Source organism: Thalia democratica, chromosome 1, assembly GCF_965202585.1.
Source record: "Thalia democratica chromosome 1, ktThaDemo2.hap1.1, whole genome shotgun sequence".
NCBI classification, from domain to species: Eukaryota; Metazoa; Chordata; class Thaliacea; order Salpida; family Salpidae; genus Thalia; species Thalia democratica.
The window spans coordinates 53,903,973-53,921,523 of record NC_139165.1 but is presented as its reverse complement, the minus strand read 5'-3'; the positions used below and the strand labels follow the sequence as shown (position 1 = coordinate 53,921,523).

General features: G+C 24.7%; 1 protein-coding gene across 1 annotated transcript; it reads right to left on the bottom strand.

The window, feature by feature from the left end:
• Nucleotides 1–567: 567 nt before the first annotated feature.
• On the bottom strand, nucleotides 568–17,277 carry LOC145830083 (nuclear pore complex protein Nup54-like). The gene is made up of 16 exons (XM_082937976.1): nucleotides 17,201–17,277; nucleotides 16,584–16,643; nucleotides 12,570–12,614; nucleotides 12,109–12,162; nucleotides 11,336–11,395; nucleotides 10,195–10,386; nucleotides 6,458–6,514; nucleotides 6,014–6,055; nucleotides 5,400–5,590; nucleotides 3,536–3,688; nucleotides 3,173–3,416; nucleotides 2,611–2,759; nucleotides 1,835–1,942; nucleotides 1,635–1,754; nucleotides 1,039–1,171; nucleotides 568–968 (listed from the first exon to the last, which is right to left on the bottom strand). Exons 1-16 carry the CDS (start codon nucleotides 17,232–17,234, stop codon nucleotides 856–858), a joined length of 1,755 nt encoding a protein of 584 aa, XP_082794102.1. The 5' UTR covers nucleotides 17,235–17,277; the 3' UTR covers nucleotides 568–855.
• Between the last annotated feature and the right edge of the window lie 274 nt (nucleotides 17,278–17,551).

Here is a 17,551-nt window from a genome sequence, read left to right as displayed (position 1 = left end):
TTTTAAAGTTTAATACGTATTCAAAACAATATCAGATTGTGCTCTTCAGAGTTTAATATAAAAAAGTTAGAAAACAATGTTCATGTAAACTGATTTGTTTTGTTTTAAATTAAAAAAAATTATTTCTAAGTATTTTTAATAATTTTTTCAAGTATTAAATATTGGTGATGTGCGATTTTTAAACTTTTTTAAAACTACAACTTGCAATTAAAATAACAACAAAAAAGTAGAAATAATTCTGCGAGTGCTTTAAATTCAAAAACATAAGAACTTTTATAAAACAAGATTATCTTAGTTTCAGTTGCAGTAAGGCTAAGTATAAACTCATATTATTATATCAAAGGAAAAAAGTTAGACCAAATTAATTTCATTAGCAGTTATATTTATTTGCTGCAATGTAATAAGACAATCTTTTATACAACTTTAATTAAAGAAAACTATAAAATTAAAATTACTTTTCTGATGATTTTTAAATACTAAGTATACTGACAACCTAAAAATTACAATAGATGAAGTACACATAGAAAATTTAAAAAATTTAATAAATGTTTATAAAAAATTGACTATAAATAAAATTATTTTTTAATATTTAAAAGTACCCAGCTGCTATAAAACCTATATGTTATTCTAAATTAACAGTTTTCTTTAATAAAAACATTAGTCAATCAAAAAATAAGAATTATACAAAAACCAGTTTAATATTTAAGTCTTAGGTACAAAAAACATACTATAAGCATGATTTAAGCAAATACTTTAATCTGTTTTGAGTGTTTTTTAACTAATTGTCTTTAAATTAAGGCTAAAGTTAGCATACACAAGACATTTCCTACAAAAAACTCAAAAACAAATGAATTATCATCTGTTGTATGGGTAATTTTCATTTCTTATTGGCTCGCTTTTTAAATGTTTTTCAATGGTGTTGAGATCAACGAAATCTTGTTTTAAAATCGAAACTAAAGCATTCAGTCCTGTGAAGTATGTTCAGTTTATATACAAAAGATATTTAACAAACAAATATAAGCAAACCGTGTAACTAACCTTCCTGCTGTTTTTTGAGATGTGCACCGATGTCATTTAAAGTGTCGTTATCGAGAAGATTGTGTCCGTTCAACGAGGTGGTTTGTTGGTAGTGATGCATGCGAGTTTGCGACAACAACTCGTTTAACCGACCCTTTGAAGTTAATAGTTTATTTTTATATATTGCAATGTGTTTTAAATATTTACAGGCGACTTTAAAAATTTTAGAAAAGCTGCTTAGCTAAAAAACGATTAAACTTAAATTTAACTTGTAGGCATTGTAGGCACAAAGTCTAACATAAGTTGAAAGAAAATCAAATCCTATTATCACTAAATTAAAATATTTTACTTAAAAACGAAAAACATTTGAAAGTATCTTATTATAAACAAATATTTTAAATCACAATTTCTCAAGAAAAATTAAACGTTGGAATCTGTATAAGTAAACTTGTCTTGTATTTTCTTTACACAAAAGAAAAGAACAAAAACATACAGTAACAATTCATAATACAGTAACAATTCATAATATTAATCTTAAAATATCATTTCAAAAAATATATGTGACTAGAAAAAAAAATTAAATACTTGCCGAAACTAAAAATACTACTTTAACATACTTTGTACTGCATAGGATTATTAAGTTGTTTCATAATTTTATCCAAATTCACTCTCAAAACATCTTCTTCTGGTTGAATAGCAAGGCCACTTTTGCGCACAATTTCTTGCATGATCACTACCTAATTTGTAGATAATTTTTATTATATAAATATGCTACTCATAAAGTGTTACAATTCACCAAGTGTATAAAAGTTGTTACCTGCAACAGCCTGTGGGATAATTCGTGCAACTTTCTTCTGTACAGCTCTATTTTTGCTTGAGTGTTCGTCATTTCATTTCTAGCCTTTTCAAGTCCTTCGCTCATGATCTATTTAATAATAAAATTATTTAGGTGTTTTAAATTAACTTATAAACTTTTACAGTAATTTAACAAGCTTTTATTGTTTTAATAAGTAATGGGTTAATAGAATATAACTGTTCTTCATTTATTTTACTTCAAGTGTATTAATATAATATATAACTCTTATTATAAATCAAAATAGAGTTTTGGCAATCATTTCAATATTAGTGCTAACATTACCATAATAAATCAATCAACATTAGCATTTCATCAGTAATCTGCATAGTGTATATAATATCAATACTTTGATCTTTAACTACAATATTTGTAAATAGTCTACTTGAGTTTTTTTTTAATTGGTATTGAATATACATTGAAGAATTCTTTATAGCGTGTAAATCGCCGATTAATATATATATATAATGCTTACTTTATTGAATACGTTTAAATGACTAAACTAATTAAAAACAACGCCTTGAGTCAATGCTGAAAGAAGAAAAAATATAATAAGCACGTAACAAGATAACATAGATAATTAACTAAAAAGGATTTTTTTTTCTACAACAGACCTTAACAAGTATTACCAAAAGACAAAGTATTGGCAAAAAAATTAGAAACACTCAAATTATATATGCAAATCCCTAATCGTGAACACTTAACTCGTCTTGCGCAATTTTAAATACAAGTCAACTAACATCGAGTCTGGAGTGCTGCTGTTTGCTCATAATTTGTTGTAGCTTGAGTCGGCTGTTTAAATTGTTGAAACCAAGCATCGGCACACAAATCATATTCTCTGGATCTGGGTTGTCCTTTTTAGCTTGATCCCAAACTATCGGGTCTATACCTATTGATAGCAAGATGGTTTAGAAAAGCATGAGATACTTATGTGTTCACATAATAGCCTAACATTTAAGTTCGCTAAACAAGCGATTGATAACGGAACTTAAATAATCTGTAAACGTAACTTGCATAAAGTCGCATCTATTAAGAAGTTTTGTGTTAAATACAAAAAAAAAGTTGATTTAAAAAGAAAAAATTGAAATTTTAGAAAGCAAAGTACAGTAATTCCATTTATTAAGCAGATAAAACACGTTGTACTTTACAAAACATAATTAAATTAATTAAAAATTATGTAACATCTTAAATTTTTCGTCTAGTAAACCAGTTAAAACAAAATAAGGTAAACTCAGAAGGTGATAACTTTTATTTAGCTGATATTAGTATTAACATAAGCGAAGTCCCAAGTATAAAAATAACCTGCTGGTGGTTGCGCAAGAATTCGGTTTATTTGCTGAGAGGTCATTTTCAACTTGGGATTGACTTGTTCCACCATCAGCTGCTGCTCCAGTTGTTTCTTTATATTTTGTGACGTCAAAAATGCGTGAAGATCAGAAGACAGAACTCGCCTGCTGCTCACTCCAGTTACGCTTGAGTGCTCCACAACGAAAATGGTCAGTTCGCATTTGTCATTGGGAACCCCCTGAATTGATTGCAAGTTTACCTGTTCAAATTATAAAAAGTTGTTAAAAAGCAAAATTGTTTACTACTACACAGTTTATTAGTTTCAAAGATATCAATCTGACGATAAAATATAACATTTTTGTTACTATCTAATAAAACCTGAATGTTGTTTTGGCCACCGAGTATTTTGTGAATGGCTTGTTGAATATTCTTCTCACCGACCTTCGTCATTTCTTCTAATTTTTTCTTACAAACAAGAGCGACTAATCCCTGCTCATCTGATGACTGCGGCATTAAACTGTATCCAACTGCCTATAATTATACCTTTTAATAAAATTACTGATAAAACACAATATACTAAACAGTTTTATAAGGTGCTTAACATATAAATAAACACATATTTTAGTAAATTTTGCTTCTTTTCTCTTATAATCTTAACTTTTCGTAATATTTTTTGAATATTTTGCTTTATATAATTATTTGACAAATCTTGATAAAATGTCAAGATAGTAGCATCTCAACCCAACTTATTTTTTCTATTGAGGTTACTAACTTTTTGCTTACTTGAAGATAACAGAGTATACATTTACACGTATTACATATAATTTAATTTAACCATAAATGCTATAAAAAAAACTAATCATCTTAAAACTGTTAATACAATAATTGTATAAAAATTTAAAGTTGTTTACTGGGTGTCTGAAATGGATGATCGAAAAAACAAAAATTTCTGAACACAAAACAACCGCGATTGTGCAAACAATTATAACATATAGTTTATAAAAACACTTTGTATAAAGACTCGTCTTAACAGTATTATTTAATAAGACGCTATATTAAACAGGTTTGAAAATAGGTTTATATTTGAAAAGACAAATAAAAAAAGCGCATCAACAATTTGCAACCACTTAATTTTTTTTTAAAAAGAAGTACCATTTCGTTTCAAGAGTCAAACTTTTTTATTTCTTACATTAAAATAAGTTTAAAAAACCTTCAAAATGTTTAAGTTAGATATAAAGAAGTAAACAAACTTATCCCTTAATCACTAAAAAAATAGACTTAGGTACACCACAATTTTATATCAACCAATAAGTTTTAACTATAAAAAAAAAACTTTTACATAAAAAATCTACATAAAATACAAACTAAAACACCTAAAATATATATTTTACCTTTAAACTTTAAAACCAAAATTATACTGTTTTAAATGTATATAAGCCTGAAATTATATCTTAAAAAAACTAATTTATCGAATTGGAAAGTAGCCAAAAAAAATCGATTAAGGCCATAGGGAGGGGGTAGGCCATGTTTTTTTACAAGTTGATCTTATTTTATAGAGTTTTTACTAAGCTTCACGTTGCTTTTTACCGTTTTTAAAAATTCGAATTAGTTTTTGAGATATGACCGGCCAAAGTCGGGCCGCATAACAGGTTCCTTATGGGGAAGGAAAAACTAAAACGGCGAAAAAACACTAATGCATTCAAAATCTATCTCCTCCTTCATTTTTTAAGCAATCTTCTTTAAACTTTCACAGTCTATTCTTTATGCAATAACAAAAAAACGTTATTTGTGACTTTAAAAAATTTCAAGTAAAAATACTTTTTTTTGGAAAAAAAAAAAAATTGATAAAAAATCACTTTTTTTTTTGTCATCAAATTTTTATTTTTTAAAATTATTAAAATTCACAAATAACGACTTTTTCTCATAATGTAAGGAACATTTCCTGAAAATTTGAAGAAGATTCCTTGAAAATGAAGGAGAAGATAGATTTTAAAGCCCGTTTTTAAAAACTCGAGAAAAACGGCTTTAAAGTTACCCTTTATAAAGACAACCCTTTATATAACCGGTCATAAAAAAAAAAGTTACTTAATATTTTTAAAATCTAAAAAAAGCATCTGAAAGATTATGAAATTTACTATAATATAAGTCTATATGTTATTTTTGGTCAAAAAATGGCTTCTACCCCCCCCCCCCTATGGCCTTAATTATAACAAATGAAAACTTATAAAATGTATATACTAACTTTGAAACGACAGAAATATGAATCAGGTACAAATGTTACATGGCTGCCATCTTGCTTGTAAAAGCCACGGCCATTTCCCCAAAAGGCCTGCAGCTGATTCCATGAAGCAATTATCTTGTCCTTTTCTTTGTCATTGAAAAGAACTGGTGTACTAATTGCTTGCAGCGTTGAGTGAAGTTCTACTGCTTTATCTGATCACAAAAAACTTTTTTTTAATTCTTTAATAACAATATAATTATTAAAAATAAACTTTTAAAAGATAAGTTCAATAGCAAATCAACGTAATAAACCATATAAGAATAAAACTACAAAATTATGCTTTAAACTTTATTGAATAACTAACTTTTTGCAATAAGTTATAAATTATATAAGGTAACTTACACTATAAATTTTAGTATTACAATAAAAGATCCTTAAATTAAAAAAAATATATATGTTAAAAACTTTTTAATTTTTTATCAACTTACTGATTTACAGTTAGTTTATACCTAAAGCTAATAATACAATTAAGTATAATAGTTAAATTGATTAAGTAGCATCAAATAAGTATTTAAATAAAAACAAAAGATAAAATCAAACCATTTCTAGTTAAATTTGTGTTTATATTTACTTACCATTATTTTGTTGTTGGTTTGTAGTTGAAGTTTGACCAAAGCCTGGAAATGTAAAATAACTTTAATTTTACACTTACTTATTATCATTAGTAATACTTTCATCAAAACTAGTCATAATCTTTAAACACAAATAAATCAGTGTGGTTCAAGTTAAAAGGTATAAACGGATCCATAAGTCTTGACAAAAATTAGTGTTCAACACATTCAATTTAAAAATGTTTATATAAAACTTGAAAAACTGAAACTCTATTAGAACTTAGTCCATTTATTCTAGCAAATATATAAGAGCTTTTGAAATAAGGAATTTATACTGAAATAAACCATACTATACTACAATGTTTAGTTTTATAGAATAAAAAACTCATAAAAAAGAAGCAAGGGGTTCAAATTTAAGTCTGTTTTATTATTATTATAAAATCATTAAGTAACTAAATAAAAAACTACCTCCAGTTGTAGTTGTCGTATTTCCAAACAAACCACCAGAAGGCTTTGAGTTGAACACTAAAAATAAATACATTTTAGACACATTAAACCATTGTTACTAATTAAATAGCTTAAATTTTCCAATCAAAGTTTTTTCCACAAGGTATAAATACACCTGTTGCTTTAAATCATTTATTGAAAATTTTAAAAAGCTAAAAAATTGAACTACACTAAGAAATTTAATTCATAAACATTAAATACTTTTCGATATGTAATAATATATCTTGTTCTATAACAGGGGTCGGCAAACTGCGGCCCGCGGGCCAATTGCGGCCCGCGAAGGGTAAATCTGCGGCCCGCGAGCATGTTAATTTTTTGAATGGAATGCGGCCCGCGAAAAAAAAATTTGTGGCCCGCGAGTATGTAAATGTGGCCCGCTGAGCAAAAATATATTTCAAGTTAAATTTTTGGTAATTTGATTTAATTTGATTAGTTTGGTTTTAAGTCTCTTTATAATATTTGAAAATAATTAGAAGAAATTACTGCTTTAGTTTAAAAATGTGAAAAAGACAGGTTAGCATTCTAACAGGATATTTTTCTCAGTTTCATAATAACTTCTTTTTTACAACAGCAAGTAATTATCTGAAAAAAGAGTGCTTGGATTTAATAAGTTAGATATATAAAACCTATTTATTAAACAAACTAAATGCAAATGTTTTCCATTTTGTACAACAGTAATGCACAGTAATTAACTAAAGTGTCATTTCTTTATAGCTTAGATATTCTTTTTCAATATTTTTTATACCTTAATTTCGTTTATAGATTTTTTATTTGTAAGTGTTACATTTTAGGGTAAAAACATTTAGCATAACATAGTAATAAGAAATAAGGTTTATTTGATTTTAGTTTTGACACATTTTAATTCTTTAAAAGTTTTCTTTGCACTTTAAATTAATTTCTATGCACACCAACTTAAAAAGATGCTCATATTTCAAACCACTTTTTATTTAATACTTTAGTTAGTTAAAGTTTAGTTTATGCGTAATTTTCTAACATTGTTTTTGTACATGTAATATCTAAATTGTACACACACATTTAAAACAATATATATTTTTGTTAGTTATACATTTTAATTTTTCAAACATTTTTTTTTCTCAAACTTAGTTAATTTTTATGCCTTGCATATCAATACACACAACTGCTGTTTTTTGAAGCTACCTATTTAACATAAACTAGATTTAGGGATGGTAAGTTAATTAAGTTTGTACATTGTTAATCAAAATAGTTCAAGTTCAAGCAAATAAACAACTAAAAATTGCCAAACACTCAGACTATCACTATTTGAAGACTTTAAATCTCAGGCCAACTAAGTCACTTTTTAAGTTTTTGGCTATAACTATAATTTTGGTTTTGCTTTTTGTATACAAAAATATCAGGAATATTTTGTTGACTCAGACTGGCTTCTTTGCTTGAAAAAGTGCAGATTAAACTTATGATGTATGTTTTGCTCAATCAACAGTGTTAGTTTGAGCTATAATGTATGTTAAATTTTAAGTCTTGCAGCTAATAAAATTCAAAATAATATTTATATTGTTGTGTACATTTAAGTGTGAACAATCAGCCAAAAAACTTGAACCAGGAAAAGTTTTGAATTTGAAAATTTATGCTTAATAATTCTGAAAAAAAACTTTAATTTTAGAATTTTTGAAAAACCTGGAATTTCAAACAATTTTTACATGTAAAGAAATAAAATTTCGATTTGACACAAAAAACTTACCAAATAAATATCTTTCTATTGAAAAATATATAAAAGTAGCTTAACAGTATTTTCTAATATTATATATTTGTTAAGACATTTTATTCAACTTTAATTAAACTTTTAATAAAAATAAAAGAAGGAATTGTACTTCTAAAAACTTTGTTTTGGTGCATTGCACCTTTACTTGTAAAATTTCACCGTTTGTTGTGCATCGCTTTGAAACTAAACCAAGAAACTCTACTAAAATGTCAAAGTTAGTAAAAACATCTCTAATAAAAAATCTCAGATGAGCAATAGTTTTTTTTTATAAGTAGTCTCATGTTAACAGATTGATTAAAGTACTAATTTGATTTATGCGGCTATAACCTTAACGCATTTCCTAAACATGACTTCTAGTTGTCATTGAAGAAATAAACAAAAGCTTTTCATTACAGTACTGTTACAATAAATTCTTTAGAAAAGTTTTCAATTATAAACAGCATCTAATTTTAAGTAATAAGTTTTGCTACTTTATACCTTGCCTTTACAATTTTTCTGATCATTCTGTATTTACTGAAGATAATCATGTGCTTTGTTGGAGAACTGACTTTGGTGTTTTTTTTTTATCGTTTCTCGCAATAACTTCTAACTAACTTTTTTTTTTCTTGTAGCTCGTCTTATACTTTACAATTACTACTTTTAAATGCAATATTCTTATTTCAGATAAAGAATTGCTAAAATGCTTAATAAAAAACAAGTTTTTCTACTTTGCTAATGACTCAATAGAATTTTATACTTTTGTTAAATTTGTTTAAGAATCTTAATTTTCCATTCCAGTTGACTTATATATTTTTGGTATGTAATTTATATATTATTAATAACCTTCGTTATTTCTTTATGTTGTGAACTTTATTTTAACTGGGTTGCTACACAAACAGGCTATTTTAAAAGTTGAAAACTCAGGTGTGTGTGAAACTTTTATTTCAAACACTTTAAAGAAATCTTTCAATTCTCAGAATAGTTTTTATGACTGTAGTGTAGTTTACTAATTGTAATTTTTTCTTGTTTTCTTACATTTTGTGTACTTTTTGATAATGATGATATTTTAACTAGGTACTTAAGCTTAATTAACAACTATTTTTTAGCTTTTTCAACTTTTAATAAACTTAGGCTGGTTTGATACAACTCAGACATTTTTGCTTTTTAAGTGGCAACCATGTAAAATACTAATTACTAATAAGATATTTTATTGAAATTTTCGAGAATAAATTATGTTAAAGAGTTTGTTTTAGCTTTCTGGAATACAAACAGGTATTAATTTTATTAAGTTAACTAATTAATAAATTTTTTAATGAGTGTAAATTATTTAACACGCAAAAACTTTTTTTGAAGTAAATATTCTTAGAAATATGAAAAGAGGGTTGATAATATAACAAATGTATAAAAGTAACCCATAAATTGTCTTTAAAGTTAGGTTTTTATAGATAGTTAGGTTGTAAGTAAAAATACAAAAGTATTAACATTAAGTTTAAATTATTAAGTGCTTATAAAAGAACATAGTTTATTAACACTAAAGTATATTAGTCAATGTAAATTCTATTCTAATAGATATTAATTTAAATAGGCATTCCATGTATAGCTAAAAGTCATTTAAAATAATAAGGTGAAAAAAAACCTTTCTTTAATTGTGACTAAAACTAAAACCAAAACATTATTCAAATGTCACTAAAACTAAAACTGTGGCCCGCGAAGACTTTGGAAACTTGAAATTTGGCCCGCGACCACCAACTGCCTGCCGACCCCTGTTCTATAATAAAGAAGTTTCGCGTAATTTAATTACAGGCCTATTTTTTGTGTACTTCAACTATGCTTAACCACAATAGTTAAAAGTAAATGCTACACTACTACAAAACAATGCAAAGTTTCAAGAGTGAAAAAAATTGAGACACTAAAAGTCTAAATGCAAATAATTAAATCTACTTTATAGAAACCAAAATTTTTATATAAAATTATTACTAACTACTAGATCCAGTACCAAACAAGCTCGTGCTACCGGAACTAGAAGTTTTTGACCCAAACAGGCCTCCGGATGTTGAAGTTTGGCCAAATAGTCCAGTACCAGCCGTTGTACTCGACTTCTGTCCAAAAGCAGATGTGCCTCCAAATAAACCTCCACTTGATGCACTTGTTGTAGTGGTTTTCGCACCAAAACCTTAATAACATATTTGTTCTATGTAACAATAATATAAATATATAAAAGTATATAATTATATGTAAAAATTTAATTTAAGCAAACATATTTTTTTACATTGACTTCTTATTAAAAAAAAAAATTGTATGTAAATACTTTATTTATTTACTGCGTTTGGGTAGGCTGCAGTGATAAGATTTTTTCATTGATAAAAATATGCTAATGAGGTAAAAAGTAATAATACAGCAGTACATATATAACATCTAAACCCCTTTCTCTAACCAATTTTACTCATAGTTTTTACTCATATTGTTACTTATAGTTTTTACCTTTTCCCTAACAGAAGTAACGAAAAATTTAGCATGTAAAACGTAAAAAAAGATTTAATTAAAACTTAAAACTAAGTTAAGTAAAATTTTAGCAAATTAGAAGCGCCTAGAATTTGCAGCTGACAGACTGCGTTTTGCACATTAACTGCTCTACAGTATCTGTAAAAGATATTGTACTTGGTACAAACACAGTTGATTTGATTTTTCACTTTTTAATTTCTTCTTAATTTTTTTTTAGATTTCAAAAAAAATAAGATAGACTTCTAGTGAATTTTTAGATTTTTGAGAAAATTGACGATGAAAAACTGCAGTCTAAAGATTTAAATCAGAGATTTTTTAATATAACTAATTTCATAACCAAATAAAAATGTTCATAGTCTATAAAATGGTTTAGAAATTATACTTTCAGTTCTCATTTATGATCAAATAATAATTTCAATAAAAAAATTTCTTTATTCCCTATGCTCATAAAGTTTTTATTTTTTCTTAACAGGAAAATCCAAGAAACTTAAGAATTCAAACTAATTTACTTATCAAACTGACAAAAAGTTTTCTAATAACTTTTAGAATTTTCAAGGTAAAATTTCAAAGATTACTAGTATAAGTACAAACCTGGCATATTTCACAATAAGTTTTTTTACCTGTAGTATTTCCAAAAAGGCCTCCACTAGCTGTAGTTGTGGTTGTTTTTGCTCCAAAACCTTTTTTGAATCATTAATATTAGAATGCTGATTTAATTTTTAAAATAAAATTTAATTTAAAGTATGCAATAAAATATTTTACTAAAGTAATTAAAGCATGCTTACAGTAAAAAGAAATGACACTCATATTATATTTTTACAGGCTTTATTAAAATACTATATTCAAAATGGATAAAAAACACAAGTTAATAACCATTAAAAAAAATGAGCTTATTATAAATAAGAAGATTGCACCTAAATAACGGGTTTGACATTGAATTTGTTTCTTTAACAAGAAGTATTAAGTAATTTAATTGTAAATTAGTTATCTATGCTAAAATATTAGCATACAACATTTTGATGTAACAAATAAAAACTATTTCATACTTCAAAACTGTTGTGTCCGCATTTCAAGATTTTCTTTAATAAAGACAGATCTTAATAAATTTATTACGGATATTAAATTTTCTTAAATAATTAACTTGTTTTAATAAATTTCTTTAAAAAATATCGGGAAAATAAGTATCAAAACACTATATCCAAACTACTAAATAAGCACTTTATTATGGTATTTAGTTAAAATTATTTATATTTTTTTATGTTTTTGAAAACAACTTGAACTATATAACATGATTTTAGAAAATATTTTTTTCAACTCAGGCTTATTAAAATAATTTAATTTTTAGTACTTCAATTTATTCCAGAATAACATTAGATTAAATCAAAAATAAAACCTGTAGATCCAAACAGTCCACCAGTGGAAGATGCTGTACTTTTAGCTCCAAAGCCTAATTTTTCAAAGTAAAAATTTAATGTTAACCTATAGCTTTTAATTGCAAATCATCTTTAGCAAAAAAAAAAATTAATTCATAAAAACTTATATTTTAATTATTAAACTACTTACTAAAAGATAAAATCCTGTATTGAGATGCACATATAAGAGCATATATATTGAAAGTTCTAAATCAAAGTTTAAATACTTTGATTTAACTAAACTTTTTTTGTGAAAACTTTAAACAATATGTACTATTTGTAAATTTTCTAAAACTTAATAGTTTTAAGTAACTTAAAACAGGTTCTAACAACTTATTTTGTCTCAGAAACTTATATTTAATAAAAGTTCGAATTTTAAGTTAGATGTCAAATTATTAAAGTGATTTTTGATTAAAGACTAAAAAATAAATTAAAATAATACCTGAGGATCCAAATAAATTTGTTGTTGCAGCTGGTTTGGAAGAAGCTGCAATTTTAAAATAGATAAAACAGTAAAATATTTGAATTTACGTTCGTTAATATATATATTTTTTTTTTTTTTAAATAGCTGATAAAAGAGAAAAATACCTCACATGCACATTACTAAGTAAAACTTTGCATTTTTATGATTAGTGCATAGATTTTTAGAAAATTTTTAACTTAAACTATTATTTCTAAAATTGAACAAGTTGTTTTAGTTGTGTAACTTCAGGTTAAATTAGATTTTTTTTAATTAATATTTCTAGTTATATAAAACTTCAAATATTTATACTGATTGTTTAATGCAATCACAGATTTTGCACAATTTTACTTTTATAAAATAGAAAATTTAGCCATAAAACAAAATAAATAACAGAAAAAACAATAAATACAAAATTGTAAGAATAAAAAGTAGATAGTAATGGTTTGTATCTGTGTTAAATTAAGGGCATAGGGGACCCGACATTTTTTTACTAAAAATAACATTGGATTGAACATTGGATACGAAAGGTTGAAGTACAAACTACAAGCCAGTTTTTATAGAATTGACAAATATTAATTAACTTTTGAGATATTGTAGTTTTTATAAAAATTTTGCGATACAAACATATAGACTGCAAATCTATCTTCTCCTTCATTTTTTGAGCTAGAGACCTCAAACTTTCAGGAAACGTTCCTTTTATAGTTTAAAAGACTTTCAATGTTGGAATTTTAAAAATATTAAAAAATACAAATTTATTAAAAAAACAAAAAAAAAAGGTGTCTTTTTTTTTAATAAAAATTTTATTTTTCAAAATTATAAAATTCCTGCATTCAATTTTTTTTAAATTCAATAATACACTTTCTGTGAAAATTTGAAGAAGACTGCTTAAAAAATGAAGGAGGAGATAATTTTTTAGTTAAATGGTCTTTTTTTGCGTTTTTAGTTTGCACCTTCCATTAGGAACCTATTGAGGTCACCGACTTTGATTCATATCTCAAAAATTACTTTGAATTTTTTCAAGCGATTAAAAATGTCTGATGGCTCAGATAAAACTCTAAATAAAACTAACTTGTAAAAATCAAGGTGAACCCCCCTATGCTCTTAATATCTGTATTTCATAATTATTTTTTAAAACTTACTGTCTTGTAGTGCTAACAAAAATATTTCAGTTGTTTGTATAACAATTTAACAAATTAAAATAAAAAAAGGGTTTTAATATTTTTTTTCTACTTTATTTAAATATAAGCTAACTACATTTTTTGAAAGTGGTATTTATGTAATGGATAGCTATGCAAAAGGCAGGTTTTTCTGTTTTTATTAAAAAACTTATCAGAATTTCAAGATTTATAAAGTAACAGCCTTTCCTTACATTTTAAACATTAAGTTAAATCTGAAAAGTTATAAAGATTTTTATTTAGTTTAAAATTTTTTTTAAATCTATACACTTTTTTTTACATGTGTTATATAAACGTTTTTGAATTGCACTACTAAGTAGTTAAAGTATCAAAATAGTTAACAATTTTTCAACAATTTAATTTTCAATGTATTATTATACTTTATAAAAATAAAATCACATACAATATTACCAATATAAATGGTAAAGAGATCCATGACAAAAATAATACAGAATATGTAAAATAAATCTACGCTGAAAAATCATAAAATAATATATGAGATCAATGATAAGGTAATAAAACAGATAAATTGAAAGATAATAGTTTGTTATAATTACTTTATTAGAAAGTTTTCTTTTAATAAATTATAATATTATAACATACAGTGAACTTTTTATTTTAACAGCTGAAAATCTGAAATGTTAAAAGTTTATAGTTACAAATAAATAACATATTCAGACTTTACTTTTGCCTTGACTCATTTAACACAACATACTTACACGACCACACAAAAACTTTACAGATTATTATTACGGAACTAGTATTTTTTATATTATAACTGGTTATTAAAGCACCTTTAATTTATAAGGTTTATGGAATAAAACTGTCTTTGTAACTTGTCTATAACAGCATCAAATAAAAAAAATATATAATTTTAAAGTTTAACAAGATATTTTTCTAGTAAAAATTAAATTTTTATCTTAAATAGATTTTTAAGAGTTTGATCTAGTTCAATTATTCATTGTATTTTTCAATATTTTGTCAAGAACACACAAGAAAATTTATAATAACTTAAACATTAAGTTTGACATTTTAACTTTAATAAATAAATTTAGAAATGTTCTAGGTTTTAATAACAAATTAATAAATAAGAACGCATGTGCTACAAGAATTTGAATTAAATAGTTTTAATTTTTATTTCTGTAATCATTACTTACTTAACAACATACTTTTGATAACAATTTTTGATTATAGAGATGCTTTAAAACTTAAAAAAATAATAATAAAATAAATGCTTTCTATATCAAAATGACAGTTTATAAAAAAAGAATGTCTAACTTTTCTTTAAAAATTTAAGGTAAGTAATAACTAAAAAATTTTTTCATTAGTTTAATCATCTTGACTTGTTTAGCAATAAAAATTATTCTTCAAAATAACTGTACAACTTATTTTAAGACTTTAGTATATTTTTCAAATTTACCTTGACATTTTAACATAAAATGTCATAAATAACATAAAATGTCATAACAATACTTAACATAACTATTCATACTAAATATTAGTTTTTCTAATCAAGATAGATACTTAATTTATAATAAGAATAAGAGGTATAGATATTATCATGTATTATTAAACATCATCAACTTTACAAAACAAAAACTAACATGATAACTATTTAAAGAAATGCCTCCATTACTTTGTTTACATGTGATCCATCAAAATAACATTTATATAATCTCTGAACCTCCAGAGTTTGAATTTTTGTTTTGAAATTTTGTAAATTTTTAAAGGTAACTAAAAACTAGATATGTGTGATATTTGTAAAAGTTAAGAAGAAATTTCCAATTTTATAGTGATATTTCTAATTGATTCCATGAATAAGGTACAAGTAATATCATTAACTCTAATCTTTTGAATTCAAAATCTTTAAGTTTTACATCTAAAACTAAAATCAATTACTTAAGACAATTTTTACACATTTCCCTTTATTTTTTTATCATTGTAAAATTGATTTGATAAAAACATAAAAAATTCAAAATTAGCTTTTATAACAGGGTTTCCTAAACTTTTTTTCAAATGGCCCACTTAAAAGAAATTAAACGTCTATATATAATATAAATGATTATATAAATTAAACCCCCTCCAACAAGACTACTTAAAAAACTATCATTTAAAAACACATAGGACCTTTTTTTTTCTTTTCATCATTTTTGTAAATCAAGAATATCTAATGTAAGTTTAAAAATTTTATGATTGCCCAAAATTTTAAAAACTCCCCCTCCCCTATCCGCCCCTTTACTAGTTATTGCCCCCCGATTTACTAAAATTGCCCCCAAGAGGCAATACCGCCCAGTTTGGGAAACGCTGTTTTATAGTATAAACTCATTTCACAGTATAGATTATAAAAGCTAAGTTTAATTTTGCATTTTCTTTTTTTTTTTTTTAATCAATTTATTAATGATAAAAAAGTTAAAGGAGATGTGTTATTTTTTTGTTATCATTATAAAAATTTATTACAAAAAAAAATTTAAAATTAAACTTAGCTTTTATAGTATAAACTCATTGCTGATAATAACTAATGCTAGCTTAGTTTTAGCTTTCTGTTTAGTTTTGAGCCTGAATAATTTGTTCCTCTCAACTATTAGGGAAAAAAACAAAAATACTAATAGTACATGATAACTGTATCTTTATTATTTCTAAAAAATTAGATTCTAAAAGTTAAATATTCAAATAGTATGTCAAAAAATTTAACATTCAGAGTTAAAATCTAGTTCATGTACTATATAACTACTTATATATTTGTAAATTTGGTTTATAAAGACAAATTAAAGACATTAAAACAAATACTTAACAATTTAGTTTCAAAAATGTAACTCACATCCAAACAAAGAAGTTCCTCCACTACTAGTGGTTGCTGTTTTTCCAAAACTAAATGTATCTAAATTTTTTTAACAACTAAGCATAAGTTTATATTTTAAACTTATAAACAATTTTTGTAATTTTGAGATGAGCTAATGACAAACTTCATTAATTAAAAAAAAAAACACAAATAAGTCTTTTTAGTTTTATTTAATAATCTACGGCATTAAAAATTAAGCAAACTGTTTCCAAAACTATATTTAAAAAAAAATTCAATAACTTATCATTCACCATGCTTATTGAATGATGGCACCCAGCTTTGCTAAATATAGCCAAAAAAAACAGATAGTTTAAAATTTTTTAAAACAATTATAATTCTATTTAAACTTACACCTAAACTAGAAAACTAGTTATTTATTAAAGTATTTTTTTCTAAAAATATAATATTTACAGAAACAAAAAAATGCTTATTTAAAACTATCCAGTATTCAATCTTGATTAACTTTATTACAAAACCTATTTTTAGCTACTAACCATGCAAGAAAAAATATAACATTTTAATTTTTAATTGGTCTGATTTTTTCTTATGATAAAAAGTTTTAATTATAAAAATAACATAAAAAGTATATAACCAACTTCCTGAAGTAGACGAGGATCCAAATAATGACATGTTTTTTGGTTTATAAAATATAATTAGTTTAAACTATGAATCTGTTTTGAAAAGTTACCAAAATTATTTTCTTAAAATACTCTTTTTTCCAATTAATATCAATACTTGTTTCTAGAAAAATTTAAATGGAGAGTTCATTTATTTTTGTATTTTTTATTTCTTTTTCAATACTCACTGATAAAATCAGTATAAAAAATGCAATATCAAAGCATTTAACTTTTAAATCACTGAAACAAATCTTTATGGTAAAACTTGAAAATGAACTAAACAATTTTAGCAAAAGTTTAGTATATTTTGTTGCTTACATTAATTTTGAA